Source organism: Labrus bergylta, chromosome 7 (assembly GCF_963930695.1).
Source record: "Labrus bergylta chromosome 7, fLabBer1.1, whole genome shotgun sequence".
Classification (NCBI taxonomy): Eukaryota; Metazoa; Chordata; class Actinopteri; order Labriformes; family Labridae; genus Labrus; species Labrus bergylta.
Genome location: NC_089201.1, coordinates 19,298,025 through 19,315,883, shown reverse-complemented (window position 1 = coordinate 19,315,883; position 17,859 = coordinate 19,298,025). Strand labels below are relative to the sequence as shown.

Here is a 17,859-nt window from a genome sequence, read left to right as displayed (position 1 = left end):
CAGTATTATATTGATGTAACAAGCCTTATAGAGCATTATAGAGAAATATGAATAATAATGAATTGACATTGTGTGTCTTTGCCTTTTAGGTGGATCAAGCTGATATTCTGCCTACAGAAATGGTGTTCACCATAAAAGACCCCCCTAATCTCGGCCACGTGGTCAAACTGACAAACAGCTCAGACAGCCCGACCTCACCTGTCCTCAGCTACATTCACTCCTTCACCCAGGAGGACATTGATCAGGAGCGCATTTTCTACGTGTCGGCATCAATCCAGGTTTATTGTCTTTCCCTTTATTCTGTTGTAGTAAATCAGATGTGGCAGCTTGCTCTCTCTCTCATAATCATACTGAGAGTAAAATCTGACAAAAGACGACCTCAGCCTCTGATGAGGCACAAGGTTTATTTCCTTAACTTATTTGAACATCCATCTCTTTCAGGGCAATGATGCCTTCACTGTGGATGTCAGTAATGGGTTTACTACAGTGGAAGACCTGGAAATCTCTGTGAACATCATACCCCGGATCATCCCCATCCAGACCTTCAACTTTACAGTGAAGGAAGGCCTCAGCAGGGTGATTAACGAAGAGATTGTTAACATCACTCACCCCTTCTACAGCTCAGCAAACGTTGAATTTGTTGTGGAAGAGCCACCACAGCATGGGGACATTCGCTACCTGCATGGAGACGAACTGACTTACTTTACATGGGAAGAGGTACGTACAAAAACAAACCTATGTAACAAAAGAAACCTATGAATTATATATTTAGTTACATATTCCAACAGAATAGGCTGTAACGCTAGAAAGATACTCTTCCAAATTTGTTGAACCATTTCAAGATCCAACCACCACAGCAGCCACAATCTACGCATTTTTCTGACCACCGACAAACTGATGACAACCCGACTGACTGATGACTGACGTTTCTTTAAGCCAAGGAAATTCTGAACATGTGAATGTGCTGCTTCAATCAATAAATTGCATCCCGACAGCAGGAAAAGTGTTTCTAACTATTTCGGAAGCTGCAGATTGTTAGATTTCAAAAGAGACCTTATGTCTGCCTTTAGTCTAAACGGATCAAAAACAGCATTCAATTTCCTTGGGGTATATGTTTTTGTGAATCCGTTGCAGTTCAATAGTTTAAGTAACCAGCAGTGCTTGGTTACTTGTCGTGCAAGCTGACTCAGAGCACCAAAAATCATCCCTTAATTGAAAGAAAAGTAGCAAGTGTGCAGTTGCTATAGAATTCTGTGACCTAAAATTCACTGAGATTACTTGAAGAATTCAGTTCAATTTAATTCCTTGCTGATTTACCAAACTAACTTCAAAATAGCTTCAATATACAGCCCGGTTTAAAAACAAATATGGAATAACCTTTTAATGTTGTTTTTCCTAAGTGTGTTTGTATTTCCACTCCAATTCAGGCATTGTTATTGCGCCATTTTTAAACCTTGTAAAATCAAAGTTAAGTTTTTTATTTACCAAATGATTGGCTGCACAAAATGGTAACAATATGTGTAGCACATGTATTGCCAATTTCACCAAGCTATTGGACCCTGTAACTAACATTTTAAGGTATCATTTTATTGGATTAGATTGATTACATGAATGATTTTTTCAGGAGTCAATAAAACACACCTGAATCTCATTTGAACAAAGATTCTTTTATTTTTGTCACTCTGGGAGCCAAAACTTCTCCAGAACCCCCCACCCCCAAAATAAATTATCCACATCTCAATAACTCCGGGGAGTATAACAGCTTCTTTTCATAACTACAGCATGGCGGTTGTTGAAGATGATTACAAGAACAAAGCTTGATCATGGAACTTTCCCCAGTTTCTACTCAGCGCTGTTTTAGATTTGTTGTGTTGAACAAGAAAGAGAGGAGGGAGAATCTGCTGCAGCACAGTTATCTGGTCTCCCTCCGTGCGGTTCAGGGGCCCCAGCTTTAGGAAAGTATTAAAAATGCATGAGTAGATACCGGTGGAAAAACCTCATGCATTCTGAGAGGACCACATAGTTTAGTGGATGTAGTTAGAGGCGTATCTTATAGCTCCTACATCTAGCCCTGGCCTGCCACTGCTCCTCTCGACTTTGCTGAACCATGGTGGAAAATCTGACTATGCCGTTGGACTGCCTGAAGCCAAAATAAACTGGCACGGTATATTCCTGTAATAATATGTGAGTGCACACGAAACTCCCGCGCTTTGCGACTGCCAGAATCGCTCATACTGTCTCTGAAAGATCCCCATATTGAACTGGAATGGCTCTACTGCATTGAAATGGCTAGGTCTGTAGCGGGGAGGCAGAAATGAACATAGATATCATCATCCGTCATGAAAATGTCAAGGAGAGAAAAAAGCTTTTTTTTATTTTGCCTCTTGGAGATTTTTTATTGTTAGTGCATTGGGTGTACTTTTTCTGTTATCTTGTACTGTTACCCTCACGTTGAAACAGTTCTCCCAAATGAATACCACATTGAAAAATACATTTCCAAGCCTCGGTCTGCGCATCATTTAAACCAGATGATAATTGTTCCAAAATGAGAGAGGGATACATTTGTACTCTTTGTACGATATTGGAGTGCCTTTTCCGTAAGGTCGATGCTGTTTCAGGCACTACTGGGCACTACTGCCCCCCCCCCCCCCCCACCTTGGGGTGGTTTACCAAGGTCATGCAAGCTTGCAGTAAAATTTGGGTTTTGAGCGAGAGAAACTGAGAGTTTCCCATGCAAAACATCTATAGGAACCCCAACCACAAGTATTTGAAGCAAAGTACGTTCTATGTGGCCCAGATGTGTCACATAAGCATTGAACCCCGAGTCAGACAATGTGAAGCATTCTGTAACCACAACGCTGACTGTGATTTATTCTGACTTTGAACAATTAAGTCACAAAGACATTCAGTAACATTTGTGATGTTCACTTGGAACCAACTTGAGGAAAAATGGGGAATGGGAAACACTTTGCTCGAATACACCTTTGCTTTAATCGCCTCCATAGGGTCTCAATTAGGTCGTCCATCTGTGGAAACCTATTAAAGTCCACACAGGCAACTTTATTTTTAAGTCCAAAATGTTTTCGGAAACCAGTTGTGCAAGCTCCTACAGTTTAAATTTCAAATTTTTCCAGAATCCAGTAGGCACACAGTATAGACTTAAGACTTTACATCAATCAAAATTGAAAATGAAATAAATACTCAGCTACTTTCAAATATTGACAAAAGCATGAGTCTTTCTCTAATGGCCATGTGTCCAAAAACCACCCACTGTTTATTGTCCCAGCAAGCAGACTATTTGTCTCGCCGACTTTCTCCAATCAGTAATGATGATGGGGGTTGTTATTCCTGAAGGATGCCAGTCATATGGGATCCATTTGGCACTTCCTGCCCTCTGAAGCACATCCTCTCATTGCAGGAGCTTACTGGATTATGACTAAACAAAGTTCCAACTGTCCTCTCTGCAGAGACCAAACCTGAAACTCTGAATGTGTCAAAGAGTGTCCGAGGATAAGGCTAGGTATAGGCAGATTATTTTATCCAGATATGAGTCCATGAGTGAGAAACAAGAATAAGAGGATGCTCGGTGCTGAGATTCCTCTTCTGTTTGCAGAAAGTCAGCTGAGTTGGCTGCAGGTGCTGCTTTCTGTCAAGTTCAGTTGACACACTACATGACTGATGTCTTTGTGCATCTGGTTACCCTCAAGGTTTCATCCCACACGGGGGATTCTCCTTGTTGACGTGCTGCTCCAAGACTTTAAGACCTGATTAAAGCCCTCATATAGGAACTTTCTATATCCCTTTTATCCCTTTGTCAACTTCTTCTATTCCCAACTAATGTATGTTAATGTTGCCCTCATTCATGTCATATGCGCCACCATGAGGAGCCATAAAGTTGTGACACGGTGAGACAAATAGTCAGGGAAATATGTTTGGAGTGCCTTGTTTTTTATATAATATCAATACTTGGCACCAGTGATTTAATAATTGTATTACATAACCAGGATGATGATTGCAGTAATGATGACATTGTGTCCCAGCCTCAAGTGAATAATTAAGGCTAGCTGAACAGGATGCTATTTTTCTCTCATCTACTTAAAAAACACAGAGAAACTTTAATTCATATACAAAAATGTTCCATCAAAGGCAAGGCCTTATGCTAAGCTAGGCTAATTTTCGGCCATTAAAACACTAAATAACTGTCATTGATTTAGAACCAGAGTCCGAAAAAAGACATGTTGGAAACATCTTAGTCATTGCACATTTATTTGTGTGAAAAGCTTTCTAATGAATTATATTGTGTCCAAGCAGATTTAGTACACCATTGTTATTGCTACATACTCACATAAGTCATGATAATATTAAGTAATTCTGTGGTCAACATTGTTATTCAAGATAAGATATATAGATTTTGTTTCCCACATGAAGTTTGAAACCCCTCAGATCAAACAAATTTAAACTTGGATCGAACCAGTTTTTGCCTTCATCACGTACATGTCATGTACTTCAAACGGAGATGATAGGGGATACAAACAGGAACTCCAGAGATTTACTGCTTTTCATAAAGTTGGTGGACTCATGAGGGTTCAGATTTTTAAAACGCTGAGGGATAACGGAGGCAGCAGACAAAAAATACATTCTTGCTTTTCAGTCCTCGGGATTGGTCTTTGTCCAAACCAACCACAACTTTTTCTTAAATACTTAAAGTCTTTTAAAAAACGCCAACATGATTCAAACTACACTTTGTGATGCAGACTGTATGCTATTAATCTGTAGTCTCCAAACAAAGGTGGGATAATCGAGTCCCCCAGAGCCACAGACGCATTATAAAACTGCTTCACAGGCTCAGTAGTACCCCACATGATTTGTTAAATCACACTAACGAAGCAAAATGTGTGAATCAAATAAGGAAATTAAGGATTTGAGTTGGAGGATGTGTTTTGAATATGAGTTTCCCACAATCCTTATGGGAGCAGGATGTGTTCATTGATTCTCCAAAGCAGTGTTCTTTGTGGGTATTATGGGAGACGTAGTCACCCTTTTTTAGGCTCAACCAGACCTTCACCTATTTTAAGATGTTTTCTCCCACTCAGGTCTGATTCCAAACTGAGTGACAACTGGATCTTTTCTGTCTCCCTCAGCTGAAACTTGGACACATCTACTACATGCATGACAGCACCGAGAGCACCGAGGACAGCTTTACACTTTCTGCCTCCATTTATGAGATTGAGCGCCGGAGCCTCCCTGTCACCATCGCAGTGACTGTCATACCAGTCAACGATGAGCCGCCCAAACTGACACGCAACACGGGACTGGAGGTAATGCTTTACTCTTTGAAAGTGCCTTTGCTGTAACTTCCTTCTTGATGGTTTGTGGGATAAAAATGTTGCTGTGAGACAATCTTTTATGTCTATTAAATGTAAACTCTGTTTGTGTTTCTTTGATAGTTCTTCTGTTGAGTCAAACTCAACAATCCTTCCGTTTTTGTGACGAGGAAAGACACTTTTTTATTGCGACCTTTCAAAACAAGGGAATGAGGTTTTTATCATAAAAGATGAAACTATAGAGAAAATAATTTGCTTCCCTGCAGGTTTTTATCAGTCTCAGTGTTCAGTTTATTCGATGTTGCTTTTGTGCATGTATTTACTTTTCTCCTGCAGTATTGTTTAAAGAAATAGTTCAACTTGTGATTGACAGGCTGTAGGCATTCCCTCCTGCTCCAGACTTTGCACGACTGCTCTGATGCTTGAATGAAATATGAATGAATGGAAGATGAATTGCTTTATAATGGCTGATGAGATTTAGGAGTTTAAATCGGAGTCATTTAGTAAAACTACCTCGAAATGTTTTCAGCTTTACTGCTTCTTGTTTATGTAGTTTGATTTTCTGACAAAACACGATGTGAATTAAATTGTTTTTTGATCGTTTATAGAGAGCAGAAGCAACCAACCAAATTGGAGCTTAACATGAAAAAATCATAAAGGTTTAAGATAAAATCCCAGTTTGAAGAATTAATGAACTCTGAATGAACTCAGTTTTTATTTCTCAAGTCTATACTGGAAAGTTTGAGCTGCAGTCTAGTGTCATGAATCCTGCATGAACTGAGAATAAGATTCACTTGCAGTAAGTACAATAAATGCAGAGACTTCTTACTCGGACACAGAGGGATGCTGACCTCTCAGGCGATGACGCATGCTGAATCAGTGCAGCAGTGGCCTCCACAGCAGTTTTGTTGAAACAAAGAGCCATAAAATAGAAGTGAATTAGCATATTCTTAGCTTGACTGCTCAGAAAAATGTGAATCATGTGCGCTGCATAAGCATACGAGGGCAGTGATTCACTACTGTATGTGCTCGGTGCAGCGCCAAGCAGAATTTCAGGTATACAGTATCTGTGTGCGTTTTAATGAGGCCTCCAATTCGCTGATATATCAGTTTGTACTGGAATGAGAATAAGAGGATGAAGTTAGATTATCACAGGGTTTATACTTATCCCTCTATAGTTCACAGATATCTGTGTTTGCTGTACATGCAAACCTCACAATAAAATGATGACATGTCAAAAATAGAAACATGCCTTAGAAGTATAGAAAGGATCGGTATTTTAATCTGTAATCGTAGATTGCTTTAACTTCTAAGTAATATTTATCAATCTGTGATTCCATTTATTGAAGCTAATATAATTAATTCTCATTGGTGCCCATCCAGAATTAATATATAGGCTATGTATGTATGCACCTTGTTAATCCATTAACAAAGACAATTCTTTGGCAGTTAATCAGTTAATTCCATTAATAACGAACTTAAGTAAACAACGCTAACGTTAACCGGTGTTATGGTTTTAAAAGTGACCGTGTTAAATGGCAACTTTCTGCAAAATGTGTGGTTTGCATTGTGAAAGACATATTTGGTGTTTTTATCATCACAATTACAAATAAAGAAAGCAGAAGGACTGTTTCCGTTTTCAACATCTGTTGTAACTATATTAGCCACAGACGCATTCAGCTAAAGTCACCAGTTAACATGGTCACTTTTAAACTGTAACACTGGTATTATCAAAAAACCAACCAAAACATCAGCTTTTTGGAATTCCAATAGATTGAAGTTCTTGAGCGGCCATGATGACTGAGGGTGCAAATGGCCTAGTAGTGGTTAGGTCGCTCCCTGATAGTCCTCCAAGCGGGCAGCCCGGGTTCAAGTCTGTCCTGCGGCTCTTTTCCTGCATGTCATTCCTCACCTTCTCCCGATTTCCTACTCTATCCACTTCCTATCAAATCAAAGGCAAAAAGCCCAAAAATTATTCTTCACTTAAGTGTCGCTCCAGAGGTACCTTCATGTAGGCCAAGCAGGGTGGTTCAATCGCTAATGGAATAAAATAAGTCAAAAAGATCTCTGATATATCCAAAATAGTGACTGACAACATAGAGGTGTCAGCATTATGTTTTACTGTTAACATTCTCTACCATACCTGCTTCATACAGCTAGACATGAGGAGTCTTATCTAACGTGTCTATCGTGTCTCAATTTACAAACAATAACAAAAACTTGCATCCCTCCATCTAAATGTGATGCTCAAAAAAAGGTGCTCCTGTCTACCACTGCACTGCTACATCTGCTACACTTTGAGCAGACCTGAATACCTTCATTACAACAATGTCTGTTTGTTGTCCAAAGAAAGGTGTTTATTCAATAACACTTTATATAATTGGATCTACAGCAGGTTCACGGTGTGTTTGTTAAACGCTTTCAAACTGATTTACGTCAGCCTTGAAAGGAAAGTTTGAATGGATCAATAAAGTAGATTCTACTGTTAGCGTAGGCAGGGAGTTGGAAAAAGGCAGCAGTAATCATCTCACAAAACTGGAAACCAACTGTGTCATTCAGCCCTCCCTGCTCTGCCTGTGGCTCCGCGTCTCCCTGGCAACCCGTATTTTTGGAAAACCAAGATGGTTGACGAGACCACGGATTTCTGGCAGAGTGAGGGCGGCATCCAGTCCCTGTGCCTCCTCTGCTGCGGCTGCAGAATGTAACATAATGATATGTGGATGTCTCCACACTCAGAGCCAGGGCTGACCCAGCTGCACTGGGATTGATTTAAAGCAGGAAGTGTGTGTGTGTGTGTGTGTGTGTGTAGTGACCTCTGCAGCAGATGATCAGACATGATGACTAACATGGCCTCGATCGGGCTCTGCTCTGCTCAAGCTCACTCTGATCCCATTCAGCCTGTGCATAGGAAGCAGCTGGTCTTAATTAAGTGTTTTTAGTTTCAGTCTGACTTGGCCCTTTCTGTGCTCTTCTCTAAATATTTGTGTGTGTCTGTCCCTCTGTGTCAGACGCCCACTACCTTTTTGACCACTTTGTTGTCTGTCTGTTTAGTTACCTAGCTCTCAATATATGTCTGCGTCTGTCTAGGTGGCTGAGCTCATTAACTATTTATCTAACTAACTTTATATCTATCCAACTCATATATCTCGTACCAACTCATATCTATAAAACTGACACATATCTATCTAACACATATCTATCAACACATATCTCTATAACACATATCTATCTAACACATATCTATCAACACATATCTCTATAACACATATCTATCTAACACATATCTATCTAACACATATCTATCTAACTCATATCTATATAACACATACCTATCTAACTCATATCTATATAACTCATATCTATATAACACATACCTATCTAACTCATATCTATATAACTCATATCTATATAACACATACCTATCTAACTCATATCTATATAACTCATATCTATATAACACATATCTATCCAACACATATCCATCTAACACATATCTATCTAACTCATATCTATCTAACACATATCTATATAACACATATCTATCCAACTCATATCTATATAACACATATCTATCTAACTCATATCTATCTAACTCATATCTATATAACACATATCTATCTAACTCATATCTATCTAACTCATATCTATATAACACATACCTATCTAACTCATATCTATATAACACATACCTATCTAACTCATATCTATATAACACATACCTATCTAACTCATATCTATCTAACACATATCTATATAACACATATCTATCCAACACATATCTATATAACACATATCTATCTTACTCATATCTATATAACATATATATCTAACATATCTATTTAACACATATCTATCCAACACAAATCTATCTAACACATATCTATCTAACACATATCTATGCAACACATATCTATCAAACACATATCTAACTAACTCATATCTGTATAACACATATATCTATCTAACTTATATCTATATAACACATATCTATCTAACTTATATCTATATAACACATATCTATCTAACACATATCTATCTAACACATATCTATCCAACACATATCTATCAAACACATATCTAACTAACTCATATCTGTATAACACATATATCTATCTAACTTATATCTATATAACACATATCTATCTAACTCATATCTATATAACACATATCTATCTAACACATATCTATCTAACACATATCTATCCAACACATATCTATCAAACACATATCTAACTAACTCATATCTGTATAACATATATATCTATCTAACTTATATCTATATAACACATATCTATCTAACTCATATCTATATAACACATATCTATCGAACTCATATCTATATAACGAATATCTATATAACACATATCTATCTAACTCATATGTATCTAACACATATCTAACTAACTCATATCTATATAACACATATCTAACTAACTCATATCTATATAACACATATCTAACTAACTCATATCTATATAACACATATCTATATAACACATATCTAACTAACACATATCTATATAACACATATCTATCTAACACATATCTATATAACACATACCTATCTAACTCATATGTATCTAACACATATCTAACTAACTCATATCTATATAACACATATCTATCTAACACATATCTATATAACTCATATCTAACTAACACATATCTATATAACACATATCTATCTAACACATATCTATATAACACATATCTATATAACACATATCTATCAGCTCACTTCATGTCTATTTATCACATATGTATCTCATATCTAGGGTTGACTGTGGCTCAGTTGGTAGTGTCAGTCATCTCTCAACCAGAAGGTCAAGGGTTCAATCCCCAGTTCCTGCAGCCACATATCCTTGGGCAAGACACCTAACTCCCAATTGCTTCTTCTGCTTAGTCAGTGGCGTGTGCATGTGTATGAATGGGATTAGTTCATTCTGATGGTCACCACATACCTAACTCTGCCATCAGTGTGTGAACGGGTAAGCTTGGGTAGGTGGCATGAGGTATAAAAGTGCTTTGAGTAGCATCTATCTATCCATCTATGTACTGTAAAATAAGATACGTTTCTATTTTAAAGAGTTCTGCTTTTCTTGCCTTTACGGTAGAGATTGTCACACAAGACATTACTCAGCCAATCAAATGCTTTACTAAGAGCAGGCGTTGCATCTACGTACTTAGATAATAACTGGCAATGTTGCTATTGTCTTCTTAAAGACTTAATATGAAATCATAGATTTTAACTCTGATGCAACCCTTACTTTCCTAATGTTGTGTATATGACCAGTGAGTGATAAAAACGTTTGTATTCTTGTTTTATCTGACATTGTAACACAGCAGGAGAGACTTAAAGCAGATATTTGGTTAGTTTGTCTGTCTCTCAGAGGGAAAAAACAAATGGAAAACTGTCCCCTTTATTCAAAGCCAACTACAGTTTAAGTGCTGACAACGAACTATAATCTTTCTTGCTGTTGTTTTCCAATACTTTGTGCACCTTTCTCACACTCCGACATTGAGCCAGAAACACACTGGCGTGTCCTGCAGAAAGACCGGCCAAGATTTCAGTTGCCAGGTCAGTTTGGGATACAGCCTCAGACGTCTGGTAGTCCCAAACATTTAGGAGGCGGTGGTATCCTGTTGAGTCATCAGCAAACTAAGTCATTCGCCTTTGGCAGCTCCTTCATTACTGCCTCCAAATGAAATATCAGCCATTGTGTCCTCACCAAATTAAATTTGCAGCCCATCCTCTTAGGTGCTAAATACATTGATTGTTATATAAACCATCAATTTGAGAGTCCATTTTCAGATTACCTGCCCTAGATTGCTGGTGTGTGGATGGAGTGTAGAGTGGGATGACGGGGCCCTCTAGTGTTTGACGCTGGGTTCTGCACTGTAAACATTGGAACTAGTTCTGACAATACTTTGAACCAAATGATTTGACCCAATTTGAAATATTTACGTATAAAAGCTGTTTTAAAGGGTAAATTCTGTCATGAAATCAAAGCTTTTGACTTGAATGAGCTCCTTCAGATTTTTACTTGTTTTTTTCCCTAGATCAAATTTCATTTCCTATAGTTGATGATTAGCTTCTGCATTTGTGTATTAATCAGTTTTCAGCATGTTTTTACAGAAATCCAATAATTCTTTGACACAATTTCCTCATCATTTGTTTTAAGCGCAAATGCCCTTGAATTGTCAGAATTTATTGACAAAATGTTTAAAAATAATAACATTATTTTGCAGTAATCACAAAAATGTATTTATTTTACAAAAGCATCCAAGGGATCTCCTGTGTTTAAGTATCTTACAGATACTACAAAGCACACTTCTCAACCACACAAATCAGGGATGCTGCATGCATGTCAAAGGTGAAATGTGCTGCAAACACCAGGGGGGGGGAAACAATCTTTCTCAGTGTGATACTCATCAACACATACTGGGGTTTTAAAGGAATGACAACGAGAACTTTCCAAAGAGAAACTTTCTTTATCTTGTCATTATTTCACAACCCTTCTGGAAAACAGATGTTTAACGGCATCAGCTTTGTTAGTAGCGGTGGAAACATTGTGAGGCACTTCATGGGATTCTGCTCACAACAATGCTCCGTAATGCGCAGAATCTGGCCAGGTGGGTGGTGCTATTATCAGCTAAGTCATCTCTGCATATAATGTCCAGAAGGGCTATGAGCCTCTTATTTCTTGATCCAAGGAGACATAAAACAGAGAAAGGGGAAAGTAGATAGCATCTGCCTCATCCACTGTGGAGCATGCATGTGGGATAGTGGGTGTTCTGCCTTCAGGCTAACAAATCCACTTCCACCTCTTCTAACAGGATACATATTTGGCTCAATAGTTTTGGGCTTGGTGTGCACGTCTAGAAAAAGGGTGTGCTCTCGGACAAACTATCAGCTGCTGCTTAGGGAAGGATTCTCCAAGGCCTGATATCAGGGGTTCTCAGTAGATGCTTGCTGGTGTTTTCTGATATGTTGCGGCTCTATGTTATGTCTGAATATATCCCAGCGACCTATCCGTGACTTTAAGTGATGCAGAAAAAAAATCATTTCCAGTGGGAGGATGTGACATTCTTCCTCTGAAAAGTGACATGCCACCTGCTGAGCTCACCCAGACAGGTTAACCCCATTCTGTCACCATGGTATCTGACACATGAAGGAGAAATAATCCATCAGACAAGATGAGTCCCAGTCTGAGTCCCTCATGGCTAGATGGTCACCTGAACCAGTCAGAATCTGGTAAACAGTTTCTGCAGGAGTCTCATGTGCAGCAGTCCTGGTGGAGCCGGGGACTTCCTGCTGACTTCAGTTGGCGTTGCATACCTCACAAAGTCATACAAACATAACTGTTAAGCTTTAGCTGCTGTACTTCAGAGTGTCTTGTCTGCAAATGCAAGCTGCAGGTTGATGATCTACTGTATGTTGATGATCTAGGTATTATCCCAAAAAATAGCCACCTACTTACTTCCAAAAATGGCATCCCATGCTGCCCAGGAAGCAGTCAGATGACTATATTCAGTGAGAGACGACGCTAAAAGGGGAATTTTGAAACTTGTCATTAGACAAAACACTTACTTAGACTTCTAACAAGAACACAAACTTTCAGCCAGATTTATTATAACGCTCCCCTGGATGTCTGAATATATTTTTGGCTTTAAATCATGGCATTTTAAAACCTTATCCATCGTTATTCAGCTGCAAAACAGTCCTGTTTCAACAACATCCAGCCAGTGCCGATATATAGTGGAAAGTAAAGTGTGCTTTCATTTTTATTTTAACTGATAGAAGACGAATTCTTTTGCTAGATTGCAATTGCTTTGCACCAAGCGGTAACCTCCAGTGTTGAAGCAGAAGTATAAAATCCTGCAGTTTATCTAGTGTCTGCTTGAAGCTGGCTCCAGGAACCCTAGAAGTCACATACACACCACAGCCAGAAAAGCTGTTTTTACAGCAGAAATTAACATGTTTACAACCTGGTATAAAAAAAAATTAAATAAGTCTGATTAGTTATTGCCCTCATGGGCACACACTGTATCCGGGCATCCGTTTCGATTTTATGAATGATACGTGTTATCAAGAGTTAGCCGCGTAGCTGACCTGGCAGGTGGGCTTGGTGTAGCGGTTTGTCAACACGTCTCAGCTCCAGCTTTCAGCCTGTCTTTAGGTTGATTTGAAGTTAGGCTGAGACAGGATTTCCAGCATGGCGGCGGCTACCGATGAGCCTCCGGAGCCCCCTGCCTTTACAGATGGGTGACATCACTCAGGCTTTGTCCATTCATATTTACAGTCCATGCTTTGCACATGTTTATGTCCAACTTTTTTTCTTTTTAATATACACTTACGACACACATGAACTGCAGTGAGTAATCATTTAAAGTTGAAGTCAAAGTTTCTTGCACTTATAAACTTCACATAACTATGCTGTTCATGTTAGAGCCTCCCTTTAATGACCTCTGCTGTCACCGTACATCACTGTAGAAATACAAATGTATAGCAGCAGAGCAAGTGTGTCATAACCATGAAAAGCACTTCATTTCACTTCAAATTAAACCCTACTTGTCTGCAAATCGTCAGCGGTTATAAAGTTATCATTGGATAGGAACAAAGACGTTATCTAGCAGCTCTGAGAGCACAAAGTGTGTGATGATGGATTACATCTTTGAAGTGTTGGCGCTGTGAGTCGTGGTGATAGAGGTTTGACGGAGTGTCAAACTGAATGGGGTGTTGTGAGCAGTCCTCCGTAAGGCAACTTAATTATACACTTGACGACACATCTGTGATATTGAACTGGTCAAGATGGGTCTGAAACGCCAGAAATGACACCGACGACGACTAAGAGAGACAGCAATTGTGTCGGTTTTTACAGAAACTTGACAACATAAAGAAATGTTACATCCCATGGTGTATGAAAGAGAAGGATATTGAGCAGATTTATTTTGGCCACATAGGCAGAGTGGCTCCAGTGGTGTGATGTAGTCCTCTAATTGTGTGTCCTCTAATTTCCTTCTCGAAGATTTACTGCTGTGTTACTGTAAAATATGGAACATAAATTATGGTCCTTTGATTAATGTAGAGAACCTCTAATGTTCATCTTAAGGTCAAATTTTGAACTAGTCCAATATTTCCTTTAATGACCAAAGACCTTTAAAACGGAAAACCTTTCACATCATCAGCCTTGAGTTAATTAGCAAACATTAGCATGTTAGCACAGGTTTGGCTGTATGTTGAAGAAATCTGTTTGTTGTTTGTCTGTTTTTTTTTTTTTAAATGAAAACTTGCGCCGGAGGAAGGATATACATTGCTACACCTTTATACTTACTGAATGACTGGTTGTCATGGTAGCAACTCGTCAAGCAAAAGACAGCCACACCCTAAACCATATCCTGCTTTATCTTCTGCATCACTGTTAATTTGGCGGTAGTTAAAATACGTATTATAATGTTGTATTGGAGTACACTTAAAATAAGTGATTGTGAAAATTATTTCATGAGGAGAAATGTTTTCTTAGTTATTTAGTTAAATAACTAGTTTTCTTTAGTTAAAATAATTAATTGAATAAAGTCTTAATTCCTTGACAGTGGAGCTGCCTCCTGCTGGCCAGTAGAAAAAGTGCAGGTTAAAGGCAGTTTTTGGGTTAACTTTTTGGGAAGCTGCATGGGGAAACTTTTTCAAACAATAAATGGTTTAAAGAAAATATCAACATGTTAGCATCGGTAGGAAAGATAACATTAGCATTTAACTCCACGCAATGCTGTGTCTAAGTACAGCCTCACAGAGATGTTAACACAGATGTAGACTCTACGTCTGCTTTTGATAAATGGTGGATATTTTAGTGACCAGTCATTTGCTGACATGGTGATTTATTATCTTCAACTTAAATGTAAGTCTCTGAATCTATGTTGGGATTAAATACCTGACAGTATAAACAACACTGAGTATTTAGGAAAATAAAAATCCAGATTCAGCTCTGTTGTAAACAGCTCCTGTAAATATGCAGCAAAATAATTGGGACATTTAAATTCTTATGGACAACTGTGTATATTTGAGATGTAAAATCGCACATTAAGCTCTGTAGCACATTCATTATAACAGCAGGAAGAGTAAGGAAGAGAGTAGATATTGACAATAAACATATTTTAAAAAGCAGCTTAGTCCTAGCATCAGCATTTGTTTTTTTTGTTTTGTTTTAAAATCCTTAATTGATCTTTTTTTTCCTACAGTGGTCTGTATCAAATTAGACAAGGATTAGACAAGTATTGGTATCTTGTTTCTTAACCTGAAAATCTCTCATTAGTCATCTATCTCATCTACTCGTTTTCTCTTTTCAGCCCACAAGGGCTGAGAGAATTACATCAAAATACAAAAAGCAGGTTGGGCTCATCAAAAGAGCTTTAACAACTAAAAGCATAGCTAGATAAGTCTTGACCTATGGGATATCTCATGGATGTCTTGTTCTAACATTTGCCACTTTTCTTGAACTTATTTCTCAATATAACTCTCTCTCTTAGTGACTGACTAAAGCTGCTATATCTACAACGTCCTCCCCCTCTTCCTCCTGTTGAAGGAGTGTTTCTCTTCATCCTGAGTCTTAAGAAAGAGGAGAACGAGCGAGGTATCAGAGGGTGAATGGCTTTTGGAGATCGATGCGTATACCTCTTACTGCAGGGCACCCTCGACTCACTCTCCTCTACTGATTCTGGCTCTTTAAGAATGTCTTTCTGGAGATCTGGCCCATTTCTTTCAATTAATGCTCCTTTCAGCCGGCCGACCATTAGAAGTCCATTAAAGCCCCTCAACCCAGGGAGAGTCATTCAGCCTGGGCTGCTGCGCTCCATCTTCTGATAACAGGATCGTCTGGCCTGCCACAGAGACACAATTAACCTTTCAGATTGTTACTTTGGAGCTGGATGTTTGTGGCATTTGTTTATTTCGTTTGTTCCACTTGGTTGGTTTTTAGTTTTGCTCTTTTCTGTTTCTATTGTAAGAAAATACTCAGATACTTAGCTTATTGTATTAAAGGTAATATTGTGCAGTCTGAAGTTGCTCGGCCTGTGATAAATGACATAAAACAAAGTAACACTCCCTGTAACCTCAGATTGAGTAATCTACACTATCTTTTCATCTCTCTGTCTTTGATATTTCACAGGTTCTAGCCGGAGAGGAAGCTGACATCACCTCCAGCATGTTGAACACCGAGGACGCTGATACCCCTGAAGAGGAACTGGTCTACAACGTGGAGGTGCCGACCAACGGGATGGTGGCGCTGAAGGAGGCTCCCGAGGAGGGCATCCTGAATTTCACACAGGCTCACGTCAACAGAGGGGAGGTCATCTTCATGCACGAGGGTGAGTCCGACACGTCGACTGACTGATTCTGTCATGTAATGTTTCCATCTTTTAAAGAAATGTTTTGATTTCTTGCATAATGTGTGACTATATGACCTTTACTGACCCCTATCTTAAATTCAGGGTATTACAAAAACAAAGGTTAAACTCACTTCTAAGATGTCAGACTTTCAAACTAGAAATCAAAATATGAAGAAGAAGATATAATTTATTAATCCCGCAAGGGGAAAATCTAGTTTTGCACTCTGTTGTTGAACATGCTACACACACATATTCTGGAATACACACTCCTATGGACATGCACTAATGGAGAGCGCTCCTGAGCTGGGGGGGGAATGAGGTGCCTTGCTCAAGAGGACCTCAGCAGTGCTCAAGAAGTGAACTGGCACCTCTCCAGCTACCAGACTAATACCTAAGCAATCACTTAAGTCACTGGTATTGATCAACAACCCTCAGACATCTATAATGGGTAACAAAAAATATTAATTTGCCCTTTAAATGTTCCAAAAAGGTGTATTTTTTAATCAAGCAAATTATTATAAAGTGTAAAGAATATTTTGAGTAAAAACTGGCATCAATAATTAGTTGTAAACTAGAGAGACCTATATACTGTATATCAAATTAATTCTTATTATAGGAATGAAGACAAGAGAAAATAATGAATGAACTGTTTGAAATGAGCGGTAAGTCACGTCCAGACTCTGTTCCCATCAGGTGAGGAGTCTGGAGGCTTCAGTTTCACCGTGACAGACGGCGAGCACACGTCTCCTCTCTACAGATTTGTTGTCACCGCCAGGCCTCTCACCATCACCATGGTAACGCAGGAGGAGCTCATGGTATTTCCAGGTAAGACGCCAAAAGTCCTTCAGGGTTTTAAGCCGTAAACCCGCAGTGATGAAAAGATAACAACAGTGAAAAGGCGAGGGGTAACTCGTTCAGCCTGTTCACTTTGGCATTTGGATCTATTTTTTGGGTTTTTTTTCAACCTTTGTGTTCATTCTGTATTCTATCTTGACATGCAAAACATGGACCAACAAAAAAAAAAAAAACATCATGCACGGCATGTCTAAACCTTCCTTAAGTTCTTACTTTTTGACAAAGAGAGTTTTGGGGTTGTTTAACTGCAGTTATGATACATTTTTATGGGAGTGAGTGGTCCACACATGTTCTTTAT

General features: G+C 38.7%; 1 protein-coding gene across 1 annotated transcript in view; it reads left to right on the top strand.

Annotated features, from left to right (window-relative positions):
* cspg4 (chondroitin sulfate proteoglycan 4) overlaps positions 1-17,859 on the top strand; it is a 76,422-nt gene that overhangs the window by 49,655 nt on the left and 8,908 nt on the right. Inside the window, exons 4-8 of the mRNA XM_020660184.3 lie at positions 90-278; positions 442-717; positions 5,142-5,318; positions 16,487-16,685; positions 17,400-17,531. Of these exons, the coding sequence (XP_020515840.2) occupies positions 90-278; positions 442-717; positions 5,142-5,318; positions 16,487-16,685; positions 17,400-17,531 (973 nt within the window). The remainder of the gene's footprint in view (positions 1-89; positions 279-441; positions 718-5,141; positions 5,319-16,486; positions 16,686-17,399; positions 17,532-17,859) is intronic.